Source organism: Sceloporus occidentalis, unplaced genomic scaffold, assembly GCF_023333645.1.
Source record: "Sceloporus occidentalis isolate IW3139 unplaced genomic scaffold, rSceOcc1.0.p SCAF_87, whole genome shotgun sequence".
Classification (NCBI taxonomy): Eukaryota; Metazoa; Chordata; class Lepidosauria; order Squamata; family Phrynosomatidae; genus Sceloporus; species Sceloporus occidentalis.
This window is the reverse complement of record NW_028317067.1, coordinates 2,364,692-2,384,723: the sequence shown is the minus strand read 5'-3', so window position 1 is coordinate 2,384,723 and position 20,032 is coordinate 2,364,692. Positions and strand designations below refer to the sequence as shown.

Genomic DNA, 20,032 nt, shown 5'->3' with positions numbered 1-20,032 from the left:
GAACGCAGCCAGGGCCCTAATTCCTCAGCTCTGGAGATCACATTCCACACCTCCGATTAGGCTGTGGGTGCAGAAGGTTAACTTTCTTTGCCAGATGGAGTCCCTGGTTATGGCTTCTAAGGGCTTGTCGCATAAGCATGAACTGCGCTGGTTTCATTGGAAGACCTTCCTCCTGTCTCCGAGGTTCCCTGCCATAGTGGGTGTGGATGCCCCGCCGTCTCTCTGAGTGTTCTGCTCTCCCTACTCTGCATATGCCCACTCTCCTGCACCTTTGATTACTTACCCCTTATTGTTTTCGATTTTTTCCTTTCATTTTTGTCATTATTGTCGATGCCGCTCACGTTTTGTCGTTTATTGTTTGTTTGTTCTGATCAATGCCTCACATTCTGTGGTTTTACGCGCTGAGGCGGTGTGCGCTCGAAAATTGCCAGTACCTACTCGATTCTCATAGGCCTTTGCATACACTGCTCTTGCTTTCTCAATTGAACCGCATATTGTACTACTTCCCTGGTGTCATTCTATTGCTAAGGTTACGGGTACTTTGTATTGCATGCCTATTTGCCTATGGCATTCTGCTGTGGTTTCAAATCATGTTTTGTATATCTGGGTATGTCTGTACCTGTGTTCCTCGTATGTTCACTCACTTTGTGACTGTGTACCGTTGTGGTTCTCTTTGCAATAAACGGAATTGATAAAAAAAAAAAGAAAAGAAAACATATATATATCCCATAGTACATCACTGTGGAATATGATGGTGCTATATATAAAATAATTATAATAATAAATATTATTATTAAAAATGAAATTCAATAATTGTGAATAATTGTTTTTGTGAGTTTCCACTAAGATCGATATATTGTTACTTTATTAAATTAAATTATTAAATATATTGCACTATAATAGCATCAAACGGCATAGTGTAAGGATAGTTTAGTCACTTTAACACTTTTTTTAGTGATTACCTTAACAATACTTTACCTTTATGCTAAGACTGGTTGTGTTTGGTATTTTATTTCCACCCATATGTTTTACACTATTTTTTAGTGACATCCTTTTATAAAACAATATTTCCTTAAATATATATATAAAAAAATAGCATTTTTACTTGTATTGCTAATTGAATTAGAGGCAAATTTGTATTTGTTTTTTTTAAAAAAAGATAAGACGAGCGTTCTAGTATATTAACCTCAAAGCAAAACTCATACCACAGGAATGGGTGGTGGATTTTGAGAAAACATCCTAAAATAACGTTAGTCTAATAAGAAAGGTATGAGCCCTATACTATTTTTTTTTTAATTTATACTTCCCAGAGGGAAGGACAAATTTTTAAGCCATGGTTCCCCGAGCGGTTGCTAGACACCCCTCTCTCCTCCACATAAAAAAAGACAGCGTGTAAAAGCCGCTCACAAGTGCCCCCCTATGACACTAGCCATAGGTGCCATACCTTACATACGCCTCTGCATACAACAGTTCCTAAGAACAATGTCCCAGTAGACCTCATGACTGTCACACATCTTCATTCTTATGACATTGAGTAGCTAGCATGGCTTCACAAGTTAAGGAAAGGCGACTGCAACTTTTCAATGGTGTAAGAAATAAAAGACATGAGAAGAGGATTTACTGATGCCAACAACTCTTCCTCTTAATTATAGTCTGAAAACTAAACCTGAATACATCATTTGCATGAGTTATTACCTTACAAACTGGAAATTGTGATCTATACTGCATTTGCCCTACAGGTTTCACACCCTGGGATTTAAGAGAAAAATAACTTAAAATTTACACTGCGATTTATGTAGTATTTCCACTAATCCTCCCTTTCTCTGCTATCATCCAAAGTATATATATATATATCTTCATATCTTCAAGTTTTAAAACATTATCCATTTTCTCAGGATTTAACACATCATTAATGAAGCTGCATACTTTCCACTAGCTGTAGGTGATAAGTAAAACATTACTTTTCATCAATCATACATCTTACAAAGAAGAGGTTGTAATTTTTAATGTATTAACTTCTGCCATACGAACAAAGTCTACACAATGTTTCATTGAATTAATTATTACAGATAGAAAATACTAAGTGGGTGGGTTTACAGACGGTTCGGCTTCATTGGCTTTTATTTATAAGGAACTTCTGTTGTGTGCGCAGACTATGGTATTTTGAGCTCTGGGTATTCAGGGGTCCAGAAGTTCAGCATTAATGCGGTGGTTCGTTCTCCTGGCATTCTGGTTGTCCGCTAGGCTCTGCTATGCTGATGATTCGTGTCCAGGTAAGACAGAACTTGGGTCTTTCATAGACACAAAAGTGTCTTCTCTTTATGCGTTATTTATTTTAGGTGTCTCAAAGTTCCTTCTAACATACATTGGTATTTGATGACCAGAAGACGGACATGTTTGTAGCAGAGCTTTTCTTCTTGGTTTAACATTTATTCTCAAAAAAGGGAATGATAAGTAAACGACACTTAAGTGAATACATTCATTGGTTATATTTTTGATAGATTTGTCTTCTTAGAGTTATGTCCCTCCATCAACTCCTTTCCTTTACATCTTGTTCCAGTTCTTTAACACCTTGTCTTTGTTCACAGAAGTGAAAGTTGTTGGAGTTGGAGGCTCAGACAGATTGACCATACTCAGAGGATGCCCTGGTATACCGGGATCTCCTGGAATAAAAGGTGACATTGGACCACCAGGTGTAAAAGGTGAGTTGTGGCTAACATTATCCCGGTGAAGGCACTTTGAATATAAGATTACAATGGTTTATAAATATATGTTGTACAGCGCTATGGAATATGATGGCACTATATAAAACAATAAATAATAATAATATGTTGTTTGTATACATTTCCAACTTTCTTTTTTCAGGACATGATGGACACCCAGGCAAGGCTGGTCCCCAAGGACCAAAAGGTGAGTGTGGAACGTTGTGTTGCAGTCAGTACAGTCAGGGGGGAGGAAAACGAGGCTAAAAAAACACATGAGTACATACATACCTCCATATTGCAGTTAGGGACTGTCTAAAAAAACAGAAGTTTCCCTCTTTGGCCTTTAAAAAAAATAATATGGGGCAGGCCTGGATTTGCCTGTTTCAAAAAACCAATAGAGTCCATGTAAAATGGAAACCAGTGCAGATTTTCTTAATTTGGGGAATTCTGGTACTAATGAAAAGATATGGAGGGATCAGTGAGAGTAGCCCAATGGTTGCTATAGTAATGGCACTAGTATTACCACTATGCACTGGAACTGCTCCTTATATACAGCCTGCATTGTGTTATGTAGCATACATGTACATATATTATAAGGTACAAATGTTGATACTTTTTAACCGATAGGAGAGAAAGGTGAGAACGGAGACATTCGAGCACGTGCGTCAACATATGGTGAGTTTATTCCCTTCAATCACGTTAAACGCTGTGATGGCTCCACTTTAAAGAGGAAATGTTCCATCACAGCTTTTAGCATAAGTATATTAATTAATATAAACTATCGCTAGTTTGCATTTTTGATTTGTCAATCAGTATAATTATTCTGGAGGTATTAAAATTCCCATCATCGAAGCAGAAATTAACGGCAACCTGTGGCAGAGCCAGCATCATCTAATCAACTTCCTGCCCTCAAGTTTTCTTTCCTTTTCTTTACCCTAGAGATGTGAAGGTCTGGTGGGAAAAATGGAAAAACTGTTTTTTTTTCCAAAGCCATTTTTTTTCTGGAATAATATACAGACCTTGTTGTTCCATTTGCCACTAAAAGCAAATTTAGTTATTATTTACTGAATAAAAGTTACTACTATTTCATGCATGATACATTTATATACACTGCATTTCATGTTCCCAGTGTAACAAAATAATTTTTACCTTTATAAAACTACTCCACTCTGAAAATTTCCATTCTCTCCCAAAAAAAAATATGTTTTTTTTTCCATGGCTTCAAAATTTCCCATAATGTTACATCTCACGCTGAAGCCTAGATATATCACTGACTGTTTCCAGTGTGGTGCATAATAAATAAAATAAGCGTACCGTATGTGTCACCCACCGTATTGTTACTTAAAACACAACCTGTGAAGATTGTTGGTATCATTGCGACACTAACATTTATTGTTTCTTATCGCTCTTCTTGCAGCTGCCAGGGACTGTAAGGAGCTTCTGGATCAGGGGATGGTTCTGAGTGACTGGTACACAATATACCCAGACGGCAAAAACCCACTGAAGGTGCTGTGTAATATGCACACCGACGGAGGAGGCTGGATAGTAAGTCTGATTCTCCTCATTCATATACTAGTCTTTTTTCACTAGTCCCTCTCCATGTTCCTGTCCATGTTCCTGCTGCTGTTGTATAGGAAAGATCAAATCCCAATGTTGCTAATTTTTAGGATTTTGGGGAATTCAAATCAGCCAAGGGGAAATTAGATAAATTGAATAAAAAGAAAAAAAAATCAATGAAATATTAAGGACCAAATAAACTTTTTAAACAGTTATGGTTGTCCAATGTCCCATATTAAGCCACCATGGCACAATAAATTATAAAAAAAACATAGAAACTCAACACATTGGAATAAATAAATAGTTAAGTCTAATATGATGCATCAGGGATGTTCCCCACACCTGGTAACATTCTTGGTTTACTTAATGCTAAATGTAGATTAGGACTGATGAACCCATGGTTTTATTTAAATTTGTCCCAATAAACTTCCTTTATCTGCAGACCTGGAGGCTGCCATTAATGTCAGTCATGTGATATTTTGGGTGACTTTACCTTCTCAGTCACCACACTGAGCTGATTCTTTATGGCAATGCTAATGAAGTCCTGTTTCTGCAATGAAACTCTTTCCTCCATAGACTTTCATTAGTCAGTGTGACAGTATCAGGGTGATTAAGACTAAGCTATTCTATTGTTTACCACAAGGAAGTATGACAAGGAGTCAGGGTCTTCATCTAGTAGATAAGGCTAAGAAAATAGAGCTAGAACACATACATATGGCTAATATGCATCCATGGGCATAGGAACCAGGGGGGGACAGATCCCCCCCAGTAACTCATGCGGGGGGGACCGATAATGAAGAAATCCCCCATAGGGCCGTAGGAACCCCCCCCAATAGAAACGCTGCAAATGCGGCCTCGAGGTGCGGCCCGCATAAGATCGGCAGCCATGGCATCCGATCTTACGCGGTCCGCACCTCGAGCCCTGCTACAACAAGAGCCCTGCTACTTACCTGTGGGAGGGTCTTCTGTACTGCACAGAGGAAGCGGAACCCAGCAGAGTTCACGGGACATCACCTCACATCCTGCTTCCTCTGTGCAGTACCAGAGAACGCAGAGGGAGGCCGCGCCCTCTGCTGAAGTCTGTGAGCGGCATCGAGGAGCTGCAGTGCAGGTAAGGGGGTGGGGAGGGTGTCTGAATCAGTATGTGTGATTGAGGGAATGAATCTCTGAATGAGTATATGAATGAATGAGTGTGTGTGTGATAGCATGGATGTGAAAGTGCTGGAAGTTAGGCATGATGGGACTGTGATTGCTGTTAGCAATCACACTCCTATCATGCCAAGTCAGCCAGTACATGCTGGCTGCCCCCCTAGGTAGCTGCCCCCCTTGTGTATTGATGCAGCCAGCCGTATGGGGTCTGAACATCACTTACAGCCACCCTGTACCAGCATGTACTGGCTGACTTTGCATGATAGGAGTGTGATTGCTAACAGCAATCACAGTCCCATCATGCCTAGGTTCCAGCATTTACTAGTTGGATGTGTAAGTGCTGGAACCTAGACATGATGGGACTGTGATTGCTGTTAGCAATCACACTCTTATCATGCCAAGTCAGCCAGTACATGCTGAAACCTAGCTAGCTGCCCCCCTTGTGTATTGATGCTGCCAGCAATATGGGGTCTGCACATCACTTACAGCCACCCTGTACTGGTTGCCTGGGTATGATAGGAGTGTGATTGCTGTTAGCAATCACACTCCTATCATGCCAAGTCATATTGCTATTTTTTTTGTCCAGTTGTGGTGTGTTGCTTTTATAAAAAATGTGAGTTTTTATTATTATTTTTAAAGGTAGGGGGTTATTTTCGGTTTTGGCTAAGTGAACCGTGAATGTTTTGGTCCAGAATTTTCATTTTGGTGCATCCCTAGAATAAATAGAACTATTTCATTTTTACTTATCCTGAGTCCTGAATTTGTAGTCACAAAACTTTCTAGGCCCAGAAATCAGTGAGAGGAAAAGTAAAGGTTTTGTGTCATTTACTTTATTTTAATCTGCATATTTTATTAAATTCCATATTTTCTCACAGTAAAAAATGAGTGCGGCCCGCGCACGTATACAATTCTGATTAAGTGGCCCACTGCAGAAAAAACTTGGACACCCCTGGGGTAGACAGTGAGAAGGGGGGGTAGGGAGAGGGTAGCTAGTGAGAAGGGGGTAGGGAGAGGGTAGCTGGTGAGAAGGGGGGGTAGGGAGAGTGTAGCTAGTGTGAAGGGGGCGGTAGGGAGAGGGGAGCTAGTGAGAAGGGGGTAGGGAGAGGGTAGATAGTGTGAGAAGGGAGGGTAGGGAGAGGGTAGATAGTAAGAAAGTGTGAGAGGGGGTAGATAGTGTGAGAAGGTGGAGAGGGGGTCCCTTACGAAAAAATTACTGCAGTTTTTCTGAAGTAATACTGCAGTTTTTTGGACATGAAAAAAACTGCAATACTGCACTTTTACTGCAGTTTTACTGCATTTGTACTTCACTGTACTGCAGTTTTACTGCAGGTATTTTTGTAAGGAAGTACAAATGCAATAAAGCTGCAGTACATTAAAGTACAACTGTAGGTTGTACTGTATAAAAAAAAAAGTGCAGTAAATGTGCAGTAATACTGCAGTAAAACTACAGTACAGTGAAGTACAAATGCAGTAAAACTGCAGTATTGCAGTTTTTTTATGTCCAAAAAACTGCAGTATTACTTCAGAAAAACTGCAGTAATTTTTTTGTAAGGGGTAGATAGTGTGAGAGATGGGGAGAAAGTGGGGATCTGATGGGGGAAAATGCTGCCCCCCCCAGATTTTTAGGGGTTCCTACGCCCGTGTATGCAGCTGCCCTTTATTAATAGGGATCTCTTCTTTCTTGTGTGTTTTTTTAGGTTTTTCAGAGACGCCGGGATGGCTCAGTGGATTTCTACCGTGACTGGAAGTCTTACAAAATTGGTTTTGGCAGCCGGCTGGATGGGTTTTGGTTGGGGAACGATAACCTTCACATGTTAACATCATCAGGTGATGATGACACACACAGAAGTTACTATTTACAAGCATTTCAAATGTCTTGGGTTATAATAAGAAATATACATTACATTGTGAATCCAAATTTGTATATTAAAGATGTTATTTTTGTTTATAAACTTTCCAATCGTAGGCCAATGGGAGCTACGGGTCGATCTCGAGGATTTTGAAAACACAAGATATTTTGCCAAATACTCTTCATTTAAAATTTTGGGAGAGTCTGAGAAGTACAAGTTGTTACTTGGAGCTTTCAATGAAGGGAGTGCAGGTGAGAAAGTCTATGTTACAGGATACCCTTAAGAATAAGAAAAACAAAGAAACCCATAATTTTAGTACATAAAATATTTGTGATAAAACTCTAACAGGATGTTAAATTCAAGCATAAATAAATGAAATAAAATCAGTGGGTAAAAAGGAAATTTTCCTCCATTTTCAGAATATGGGGGTAAGTTTTCGGCCAACTCTACTCTCTAAATACCTGTCTATACCTACACCAGGAGTGGAGAAATTCCAGCCAGCAACCATCATTCCCCTTTTGAAGTTTGATAATAAGATGTGGAAGGATTTCACTTGTTCCACATCCTACTGTGCACTTAAGAAAAGGGGCTCTTAAAATGTGTGTTTTGTGCCCTTGTGGTTAATATCGTAAAAGCCACAACAGTTCAAGAAATGTGACCAGTGTTTGTTTCACAGGAGATTCTTTAACGTATCAAAATGGCAAGAAGTTCTCCACCAAAGACCAGGACAACGACGATGATAAAAGACACTGTGCTGAGATATACAAAGGAGCCTGGTGGTATAAGGACTGTCATTGTTCAAATCTGAATGGTCAGTATCTGTATGGACAGCACAGCACTTTCGCAGATGGCATCAACTGGAAGACAGGCAAGGGCTATAACTATTCCTATAAGCACTCGGAAATGAAGATCCGTCGCGCTGTCTGATTTCCAGGCCTCCAGAGGATTGTTCTGACCCCTGTCTATTCACTATCCAATTCTACCTAATTCTAGCACGTTTCCTTTTCCTTCCTCATTCACTAGGTAATGGTCTTCCTCCGTCAGGTCTTCCTCCAACCCTCCTGGCTTCCATGTGAAGATGGAGGTGGTGGTTCAGGCAACGTCTAGGCCTGAATATAAGTCCTACTTTACAATTGTCACCGTGTCTAATATCCTCTTTAAATCCAAAATAAAGAAGCAGAGGCTCAGCACTCAAATGGTAAGGTGAGTTTATTTCACACGGGCAACTTTTCGACACACAGGTCTTTCTCAACCTGGTGGTACCCTGGCTCGTGCACCATCTCACAACTGAGTGCTGTATTCCAACCTTTATTTCTGTGTCTAATATCCTCTTTAATATAAATCTAGCCTTCATGCCAGCCGCCGTTTTATCATGCTTGGTAGAAGAGCCGAGAGTCGTATAAATGCTGGCATCACCCACTCCCATTCTTGTCTGATCAAGTTCTGCCATGTCCCATGTCTTGCTCACGCCTCGTGTGCACAAAAAAGAAATCCCTGGACATACGAAGCATGTTAAAGAGGACGCCTTCTTACATACATGTTATGTTATGTGCACATTCTGTTCTGGCCATTCTTCCTGCATTTGTTTAGCAGATAAAACCTTTTTGGTGCTTCTACTTCCCATATGATTGAGCGCTACAGACCATAGAAATGGATAACAAGAAAACGACCTGCTTAGCGCATTTACCCCCCGAAGGCATATTATTCAGTACGAGGTACCAACGTGCTGTAGGTAGGCCAGGACAGCATAGCATTTTCAAATTAACCTGCAGCCCGTCTCGCAGCCCTGAAGCACGTCTCGCAGCCCTGCAGCGCGTCTCGCACTGGGAAGCATAATCTGTTCCATTGTTCTTTTGTCTGGTAATGATGCCTGAATTTCAATGTGGTTACTAAATATTATGCACGATTCATTCGAGTGAAAGTGTCATCTCTGTATCCTAGAACCTGTTAACCCCTGCCTGTCCACGCTTACATATACACAGCTACCGTAACACAATACATACACACTTCCTCACCCAAACATATGTACACTAAAACATACTCACTCCCTCTTACCCCACACTATCAACCACACCTCACTACCTCGCACCCTTACCTTGCCTCGCAGACTGAGCAAGCGATTTCACCGCTGGGTCATGTAACGTTACGATACCCGACCCCGCTGTATTCCTACCTCTGAAAGTGGACCACCTCTGTTTGAAGAATTTTGTACAAAATTACATGATAGATGGTAAAATATAATATTTAGCACAGCAGATTGATAAAAAAATATATAATAGAAAGGCAAATTCAGATAACTAATGGTTAAATGCTTCCTGCTTATGTTTTTTTTTCTAGGGAGCATCATAAAGACAAAGATTACATATGATTTTCTTATGATTAAATGTATTTATTAAAACTAATAGTGTTTTATTTTTCTAATCACTATAATTATGTTTGAGATACTTGCTAGCTAAGGGACTATACTCGATAACTAATTGCTTTCAGTCCTACTCCCCTTACTATTGTCCACTCACTTTTCCAATAATAATAATAATTGTCCAAATCCTGGGAACAGTACATTAGGATAATTGTTCCCATACATAAACCGAGTTTCCGCTAAATATAAATTGCATATTATAAATCTGTAAACGCCAATATATATGTTTAAAATTTAACAGATTATCGGTAAGTATGGGAAACGTGAAAGAAAAAGTGACGGCAGATAATGATTCGGAAAACAAGAAATCTCTAAATTAATGCATAACATACTATAGAAATTAATGCATGTTAACGGAAAAAAACATTATGTTGTGGTCGTGGCCTGTTTTATGCAAAATTATGCTAATATTTAAATACACAATTAAGACAAAACATATATAACAATACAACAATAAATTTGATTCAGGAATACAGTTAAATTATGTAAAGACGAATACCAACAGATGTTATGATATATAATGATATACTTTATTAATACCTCTAGCGGTAAAAACAATATATCAAAAAAGGTTACCATAACAAAGTTACAGTCAGTCAACAATTATATTCTAATAACATTGTAATAACATATGTACTTAACTTCAGAGAGTATCAGCATATCAAATGACTCCTTTGGTGTTCAGTTTCCAAAATGGCTCTAGACACCAGGTTCATATAAAAGACTTTAAAGGATTCTTTCAGTAGTTGTTTTCTAATTCTTAGTTACAATACTAGGCACTAAACTAGTCCTAGCTTCTTGGCACTTAACTAGCCCAAGATGGAAGAGCAGCTTTCTATTGCATACTTTTTCTCTGGCAAACTTTCACAGCTCCCTTAGCTTCTGCCATGCTGCTTCCTTCATCTCCTTCCAGTCTCCTCTGCCCCCCCTTCTTCCTGAAGTTCCTGATATCCCATTGTTCCTGGCATAGCCCACATGGCTTTTCATGTAGGTAGCCATTATCTATGGTCTTAGATAAACAATAGATGTACACATCACTCACTCTCTAGTGCTACCTGGTGGTAGAGGTAATGCACTTCTTAAACAATAGAAGTATAAACAATAGAACTAATTGATATTGTAATATATGCCACAGTTAGGGGAGTGGTTTATCCAAAGGGAGGTACAGATATTGTGTCTGTGACGTGAATCACTAATAATGGACAACGCAATCCATGTCCACAACACATTATAATTGAATATGCCACTAAATGTATCATTTGTGTTGTTACTTTAATTTAAATTGATGTAGGCAAATTGTTCACGTGTGTATTTTATGGATATATATCATATACGATCACCAAAGCCATAGCCAGTGCATTACATGCAAACTATCCATTTCCCATAGTGCAATAGAACATTATCACAGCCTCATTATATACCTTCCTTTACCTAAAAGTCCAATCAATTCAGTCATGGAAATAAAACACAATATTCTACGTCTAGGTGTCATAGTCATTAGGATAGTCACTGATCTAGTTAAGTTATTGCCCTGTCGCTCGCCCACCTTTTGATCGCACCCTGTCAATCAAAAGTGTCCTTTTATCATCCATTAGGAACACAACCTCTAAAGGGACCCCGGTACACTAATGAGTAACCTACCAGAACCCACCGCAGTCCACGTAGCAGTGGCCTACTGTAGCTGGAGGTTGGGTGCTCTTAAGGGTAACATTACAAGTATGTGTGTGTGCCTAGAGCCACCCCCCCCCCCCCCCCCGAGGTCCTTAACCACTTGACAAAGCCCGTACATGTACGGGCTCAAAATACATTGTTTTCAATGGGTTTAGGAACCGCCCATTGTCCTTAAGGGGTTAATCCTGACCCTATGAAACATTGAGAGTTGCTTTGCTCTGCTTTAAAGAAGGCATGTAACAATGCATTTCTCACATCTCCACCACATATACAGTTAATCTCCTGACAATAATAATGATTGCAGCCTTAGAGTAATGCCGCAGGCTTATCTGAAATGCCAAAAACAAAGCATTTTATCAGCAACAGCTAGATAAGATTATATCATATAACCACTCACACTATAAGTGAAAGTTCTGTTTCTGTATGTAGGTTGTAAGCTCGTTCCAGCAGGGCCCTTTTGATTCTGTAAGTCTACATTTTATGTACTTCTTATGTCCTGTTTACCCATAGTGCAGGGCTGTGTATGGAGAGGCGTGTGTAAGGGCAGTGTACGTGTATATATGTGTGTATAAGGGCATTGTATGTGTATATGTGTGTTTATGGGCAGGTGTGTGTAAAGGATGTGTGTAAGGGTCCTGGGAGGGAGGCTAACATTAGCCTTTTTTTAATTATTAAAAAAAAAATCTCTGCTGTTGTTGACTACTCTTTCCATTATGGTGGACACCTGGCTGGCTGAGAATCATAGGAATTGAAGCTCACAGCTAGCATCTGCATCATGGAAGCAGTATGTCTGGCTGAGCCTCATGTGAACTGTAGTTAACAGCAGATGATATGACAGGTGTTAGTTGTGAATTTAAACTCCCGCGATGCCTAGTCATGTGGACATCTTGCTGGCTGAGCATCATGGGAATTGTAATTCACAGCTAACATATACTGTTAAGTGCACTTCCCATGATGCACAGCCAGCATCATGGAAGTAGTATGTCTGGTTGAGCCTCATGGGAATTCGATGTGTTCTTTAATTTTAATATGCTTGACTATGCTGACAAAAATGTAGCGTGTTTTAAGTAGCGATGCAAGTGCGGCATTGTAAAGTGCAATTGTATTGATGAGTTCTGTGAGAGCGATTTAAAAAAAAAAATGTCCCTTTCTCACATTTTGAAATGTTACGAGGTATGGTTAATATTATTTATATATTTTTATTATAGAGTATTTATTTTATAGATGTTGGGACAGGATTATGTGTAGATTTAATTGTTCATAGAGTTCATCTAGGCGGGACCTCGTAATCTTTATACAGCAATGTCCCTTTAACAGTGTTTCCGGCAGTGAACATGTTAATAAGCTTTTAAGTGTAGGCGTGGAAACCGATGGAGACATAACCCCCCCTCTTCCCAGCATGCACCAGCGAGCCGACACAGTCAGCTGATTTGGCGACACCAAATGTAGTGTAGTGGTGCAGGATCTCCTGGGCTCTCCTCCTTACATAGAAGTTCCAAGCAGATGCCATGCAGGTGAGTTAACCCATTCACCGACAGTTCTGCTATTTCTTTATTGTTTCTCCTGCAATATACAGGTTTGCACATCAGAGGTTAATCTTTTCATTGTTACGGGTAAACTTGCAAAGTAAAGTTAAGAGAAAAGTGATTAACCAATTGTACAGCGCAGTGGAATATGATGGTGCTATATAAAACAATACATAATAATAATAATAATAACCCAGTCCCCGAGAAGACATACTGGGAAGCCTTTTGTTTATTTTAAATTCTATTTGGCTGTGCATTGCTAAGGCTGCAACTCGGCTGGCATAAAAATTACCCAGAATAATCCTATGGACTATAATGCTAGTATTCCTGGGCTGAATTATTTATAGGGGTAACCTACTGTGTTTTGCATACTCTGGCAGCCAAGGGTTAACCTTATGCATAAAGATAACAAGCAGAAGTTGGTCAACAACAGATCTCTTAGGAAATGACTTATCCAATTAAATCAGTAATTTACTGATTAACCCTCTTCTTTGCAGAAATGCGGAATTCTTCCCTGTTAGTTCTCCATTCTGTGACCTATCGCAAAGGATATTAACCCCTTTTCTGCAACAGAATTTTTTAGGATATTGATATATCCTGGTTTTTTCCCCCTAAACTTTGAGTTGCGGTGAGATGAAACGTTTCACGCTCCCGTTTCACTATCCATAGTAAAGGGCCAACCCTACCGAGTATATTCTCCAAGGAGGGTTGAGCTGGCCCCATAAAGTGCGTTGCTGAGACGGCGAGGTGACATTCCAATGACCGCTGCATATTAACTATGCATCATGCAAAGCAAAATCTAGACAAGTTCACCAGGCTTGGCCCTTAAAAATTGGAAATTATTCTGGTGAATGGATGTGTTTCATCTTTTCTGCCACCTCACAACCTGGCTCACCAAGGCTATATGTACAATACAAAAAAAAAACATACAAAAGAACGACCGGAACAATAGACGAGAGAACGAGTGGGAGCCAGGGGTTGGGTTATACAGTGTATAAAGCCCATTGTCCACATATATTCTTTATCTACAGATGTATTTTGTCTTCTCCGAGAATGTTACTCTACTCTTTGATTTCTGGACGGTCCACACACTGGCAGGTAGGTGGCATAACCTTCTGGGGTGAACTATCTGAACCCCAGCTCTTACTGTAAATGTACTTTCCAAACCATCGATACAGACTTATTTCTCTAAAGACCGTGACAGCACAAACAGCTGAGAAAAAAGTATTCGGTTTCCAGATGGGTGTAGGCGCCTCCGAAGCATTCTAAAAAGCAAATTATTTAGCCTGGATAAACACAGCGTTAGAAATACCGATGAATTCCCAAACTCTTCACAATGGAAGGTTTTTTAAGGGATGTTTAATTGTCATGTGACAGAGAAGCAGGCACTGATAGGCTATTGCCATAGAAGATGAAAAAACAAACAAAGTTGGTGTAGTTTTTAAGTCATTAAACCTTTTGAGGAAAGCATATAATAATAGGTCTGCTAAAGTTTGTTTAACACAATAGAGATCTCAATTAAAGTTCTGTCTATGTGGAACGGCGCTTTTTCATATAATGTCCTGTAGTCCTAGAGCTAATCTCCTGTTATTAAAAATACTTTCCTCTTGACCTTTCTTTAATCCTTTAATTTACGCCTCCAGGACTGGAGAGCTCAGAAGGCTGTAATATCTTCCAAAGTAAAATTTCCATGGCTTTCTAACCTCGATAGGTGTTCTGGGTTAATGTTTAACATGAACAGTTTCACAAAGTGATCCATCTGAAGTATTTTCACACCAGCGAGATCTACACCGGTTACTCAAGGAAACATTTCAAACGCTATTAATAAATACATAGTTACGGCTTCTACCTCTGATGTGACTGGAGCCCTTGAAAGTGGCGATGGCCATTCATCACCACCATTGTCCTGCTCTGTTTCTTATATCCTTTGAAGGTAGAGGGGGATTCAATAAAAAATGTTTCAATATGTGAAAAAATATACCGAAAGTATACTCACCAAACTCATACGCACTGTCCCGGGAAATTTGGGACTGTTGGCAGGTATGATAAAGGAGAGCACACGACCTAAAAGGCATACAAATTAAGATCCCCAGGTTGCTGCTAGAATAATGTTGGAAGATACAGAAGTGTCAGAGATTGAGATAATCCAGGACACGGGAAATATTGGTTAATATAAAAAAAAATTATTATAAATTAACGTTGTAGAATTTGTAAAAGTCACCAGAAGACAGTTGGTAAATAAATGGTGAATTGACCTGCCACATTTTCCAGATTTACAGTTTAGTCCACTAAATAAACCAATTTAATAGCGTTAAAGAATAAGCAAAATAAAAATGTCATGTATATTTTACAATCTCAGTGAAATGTTATTTCCAATATTCAGATCCCTGTGCCTGTATTTTCAAGTAAACACTTGCAGATCACTTTCCAGTTTAGCTGGTATTATCGTTGGCCTCGGGCAGGCCGTCTCCTCCCTTGATGAATCTTCGGGCAATGCTATTATGAATTTTAATTATTGACCTATTTTACTGAACATAAACTAAAATGACCAAATCTCTATATTAAGATTTATTTTCTATAGTTTATACATATTACAATGTTCTTTTTTTCACATTGCAATGGAAAGCCAAAGAAGGTAATGATTTTTCCTGGTTACAAAATTATAACCAAATTACCTTAAAAATTCTTAAGACAATGTAGATTTTTCCGAAAGCGGAAGCTGACATCGTTCACGTGGTTATTTCGCAGGCAAGAAAAATTAAGGAATGGGGTTATAATAACAACAAGAAAAACTATTACAATCTTTACTATGACTGCAATAGATCTTTGGTGGAATCTCATTAGTTCTTCATTCATTAAGAAACCGTTTATGAAGAACAGAGGTCTCCAACCTTTATCCTAAGTTATTTAACTGGAAATACTTATAGTTTAACAACTTCAAGAGCTGCTATGTAAATGTATTGGGGGTGTTTTAGGGGTTAAAGATGCATTTTAAACATTTTTAATTTTATTTCTTTCAGGGAGTTTCTGTTCTAACACAGCTTTCCTCGTGTAGATGTGGAGTGTGCTGGTTGCTCATGTGCACACCTGGGAACTTCTTGGGTTGGGTTACTTCTGGGAGGTAAGAGGGAGAACCTTCCTGAAGTTCTCCCTCTTCTGGAAGTGCGGGTTTGTGTAAGGGGGTAGTAGCTCCAGACAGCCTTTATTGGAGAAACACTGTTCCCCTACTTGGAGGGTCTCTGGGTAAAACCTGGATGGCTCCCAGGTATAAGCACTCCTTCCCTGAGACTTGGGGTAATGTTCTTCAATCACTGGGGAGAGGACCCACCATTCCAAGCCTAGTTATTTCCCATTAAAGTCTAAGTTGGGCAAGCCCAGCCTCTACCTGTGGCCCCACAACCCGAATGAACTCAGATTAGAGGACCTCCAGCTGGCCAACCCTAGGAAGTGCCCAGATATATTCATGATCATTCAGAGATAAGAGAGGTAGCAGTGGTTCATGCAAGTTGGGGACCCCTGTTCCAAATGGTAGAACTATAAACTAGTTCCATATATACAAACCTGGAACATCTGCTCACACAAACCTACAGCTAGACAGAAAGAAAATGTACATATAAACTTGCTAGCCAATTGGCTAGCACAAACGAAATCATACCATAGCTGACATAGCTTGCCCCTTGCCCCTTGCCAAAAACAGAAAAGAACATCATTGGGTGAATCTTAATGGTGACTGAAGGTCAAGAAATAATCAAGGGTCCTCAGTCTTTTTGTGACGGTGCTTGTCTGCACACTAACACTATACAGTGAAGCTGGATATCTATACCCTGATAATAATGCAGATATCATTGTCTCCATTTCGAGGTCATATGTCTCTTGCCATGCATGCATTATATTCTTTGGCAACTCCCAAACCCAGAAATACTCATCATATGTATGCAATTCATCATTCTCTATATAGACCATCCTAATTTAATTTTCCTCCTCATGTCTCTAACTTCCATTTCATGTTTTATGGGGGTTGAAGACTTTTTTGTTCTAGGTCTTCAGCTCAGTTCTTCCACATAAACCATAATGAGATTATTTGATTAAAATGTAAGTAAGCCCAACAATTGTTGCCAGTGTATTGGTTGAACCCAAGTAAAAAGTTAAAGTTGAGGGCCTGACCCAACTACACTTCAAGGCATCAGCCTGTAGAGGGTACCGACATAACTGGATTTCAAACCTTTGTTCTCCGGTTTCTACCTAATACCCCAGGCAAAAACCTTCAAGGACTTTTTTCCAATACCTCCCACCCGTGTATATTTCTCTGTTCCCAACCCCATCAGCCTTCATATATTATGGCACTATCGGTCCCTTTTTCTCTCAATCTGGTGTATTTCTATACACCATTCTTTCTAGATTGTAAACTTGCAAGCAGGGTCCCCTTTGCCTAATGTTTGTCTTAGACTGTTTAGTCTAGTTTAATGTATGGACTGTAAGAAGCGCTCCGGAAATTGTTGGCCATAGATATAGATAATATAATAATAAAAATGGGGAAACGGAAGTCTGCATATAACTTTTGTCTACTCTCTTGCCCTCTAGGTCTCATACTGTCATTCCTGGTTGTCCTTCTCCTTACCATTCTCTATGAAGTCTCAAAGGTCTGGAAGTCTAACCTTCTTACCAGAACCCTGCTGGCCTTCCCAGTGACTCACGACCCTATTCCTTCCTCATTCCTGACCTCAGACTCGGAGGCAGCTGTGGTTGTGACTGCAGACCCTTTGCAGGAAAGAGACACCATTTCTTACCAGCAAACAGAAACATCAGGGTCTCTCTATGTGGGCCACGTAGCCTCAAACTGCAGGTGAGACGGTTTTAATTGCCACGCACCACACTGGCTGTACTTGTGTCAAGCTGCTGCTTCTCTTTTATCCTTAAAAATGGTGGTTCTCCGATTATCTTCTACTATAGCTAAGATTAACTGTAGAAGCTCACACTTTTAAACCAAATATCTCCAAAACAATTACACGGCAGTTGCCAGCTATTAGTTATGCTAAAAACGGTAACTTTCCCCGATTATAAAGGTGGATATAAGCCTGTTCTTCATAAGTTTGCATGTTGAACCAATTTACAAATGTGTCATGTTTTGGGTTTTTTTGTACACAGGTGGTGGTTCCTGCACTGTTCACTTTCTCTTGTTCATATGGTCCAAATCGTTCTTGGATACATGCTTATGTTGTGTGTGATGTCATACAACGCCTCCATCTTCATAGCGGTGATTATTGGCTCCGGACTAGGATACTACATGGCATTTCCATTTCTTTCTAAGTACTCCAAACCTCATGTATTGTAAGATAAAATCACGTTTATCAGCGTTTGGTCTGCCAAAGATGGAGCCCACCTACGATTCCCTACTGGAAAAAAAAACAGTAAAACCTAGCAAGAGGAACACCATTTCCTAATAGTTATATAATTTGTGTCACAGTCTGCTGATCCACAACTTGTTTGTTCTGTCTTAGCGCTCCTACCTCCTAAAACCCTCTGGGTGTTTTTACTGTTTATGGGGCTTTTTCCTTTAAATTTCCCTTTTATACCAGTAAAGGGAATGATCTGATCAACTGATATCAAGGAGCCTTAGAAGTTAGAACACTCGAATTATCACCGTAGCTACTCCAGAACTCAACCGGATTTTTAAAAGCTCTCGTCTTTGAGGATTTTTATTAATTGTTTGCAACAAAGGTTGCTACCTGTGAAACCGGACCCCTGAAGCACTGCTTTCATTTGAAATATTCTAAAGAGACTACACTTTTCCATGATGGTTTTGATGGCCATTTACACCGGCTGAAGGACTTTCAAAACACTTGGTCGGAACTGAGGCAGCGGACCCACAAAAGAACATGGTTAGAAGCCTCATAGGATGTACTCTTCTATGATATACCAGCATCGCTTGATGAAAAGACAAAGTATTCCTAACGTCAGCCATTGCCTTAACGTTTTTAACAGGCCTGGGGACTCTTTCCCCTCACTCCTCAACCAACCTCGCAATAAGCTCCTCACACATCTCCTGTTTTCCTATAATAAAGTTTATTTATTAGAATTAAAAGCTTGTTTTTTCTTTTTTAAAACTTAAAAGATTTAATAAAATATATTTTTTGGGGGGGAACAAAACATCTGGTTATGGGGGATAAAGGCACTGTTTGGTCTCAAGAGGGCCGTAAACCCTATATAATCATGTGCTAAGAAGGTCTTGCGTTGGAATGTTTAGTGTCAAGGTATTCCGGAACGAGGATTCCTTGGTCTGTCTCATAATGATGGGGGATTGAGCAGTCTCAAAATGTCACGTACTTGCATAGCACACGGTAATGAAGCAATACAATGGGAAATGCGTGAACAAGACAAGTCTCGTGCATGGGACTTTCTGTTTGTCTAAGACAAAAGGAGAAGCTATGTTTGTGGTCTTAGAGTGTTACATCTACATAGGCAGGACTGCTTCATTTGGGGGGTCAAATATGTAGGGAGTCATTCAGATCTACATAAATACTAACATCTGGGCTATAGTACAGTCATAGATTAGATTGAACAATGTCAGGTAAGAAAGGTCCTTTGTTGTTGGAGAATCAAAGCCAAGGCCCCAAATCTGCCACAAAGATCTGCATTTTCAGACAAAGGTAAATGTGAATGTTTGTGTTAGTGTTATGGTTTTGCTGCATGTGATCGTGTGTAATATACATATGAGTATCAGAGGAATAGCGACACGTTTGTGTGTTACATGGCAGTATTGGAAGATATCGGTGGGGCATGACATTAGGGTATTTACAAGTTAGCGTGAAAATGTGCAGGGGGAGGTGAAAACACAGCGGGGTGTCAGTGAATCGGCAATAGTGGCCGGTTTTAAAAGGACAGGTGCAGAAGTGGGATTAGGAAAAAGTTGAAAGTGATCGAGGTACGGTGACCATGTGCCATGAGTCTGAAATAGTATATTTCCGCAATGATATGTAACGTTTTAAATCTGGATTAGTAAGGAATGTGCGCAGTGGACAGAGACGTCAGCCCTGGCATAGCGAAGAATAGCAGAGCCACAAAAGCATTTAAATAAAGTAGTTTGTTTTGCCAATCGAGGGAGAATCTGGTGTCGCGTCTCCCCACCACAGGAGTTTATTTTACACAACCTCCAAC

General features: G+C 39.7%; 1 protein-coding gene across 1 annotated transcript; it reads left to right on the top strand.

The window, feature by feature from the left end:
- The first annotated feature begins 4,130 nt into the window (after positions 1-4,130).
- On the top strand, positions 4,131-8,188 carry LOC149284910 (ficolin-2-like). Its single transcript, XM_089495979.1, has 4 exons — positions 4,131-4,250; positions 7,109-7,238; positions 7,378-7,512; positions 7,938-8,188. Exons 1-4 carry the CDS (start codon positions 4,158-4,160, stop codon positions 8,186-8,188), a joined length of 609 nt encoding a protein of 202 aa, XP_089352105.1. The 5' UTR covers positions 4,131-4,157.
- The last annotated feature ends 11,844 nt before the right edge of the window (positions 8,189-20,032 follow it).

Excerpts from the sequence above, each read along its gene's own strand:
- LOC149284910 (XM_089495979.1), top strand. The coding sequence starts at position 4,158 with ATGGTTCTGAGTGACTGGTACACAATATACCCAGACGGCAAAAACCCA. Across the intron at positions 4,251-7,108 it reads CCGACGGAGGAGGCTGGATA|GTTTTTCAGAGACGCCGGGA; the intron begins GTAAGTCTGATT and ends GTGTTTTTTTAG. Across the intron at positions 7,513-7,937 it reads TTTCAATGAAGGGAGTGCAG|GAGATTCTTTAACGTATCAA; the intron begins GTGAGAAAGTCT and ends TTTGTTTCACAG.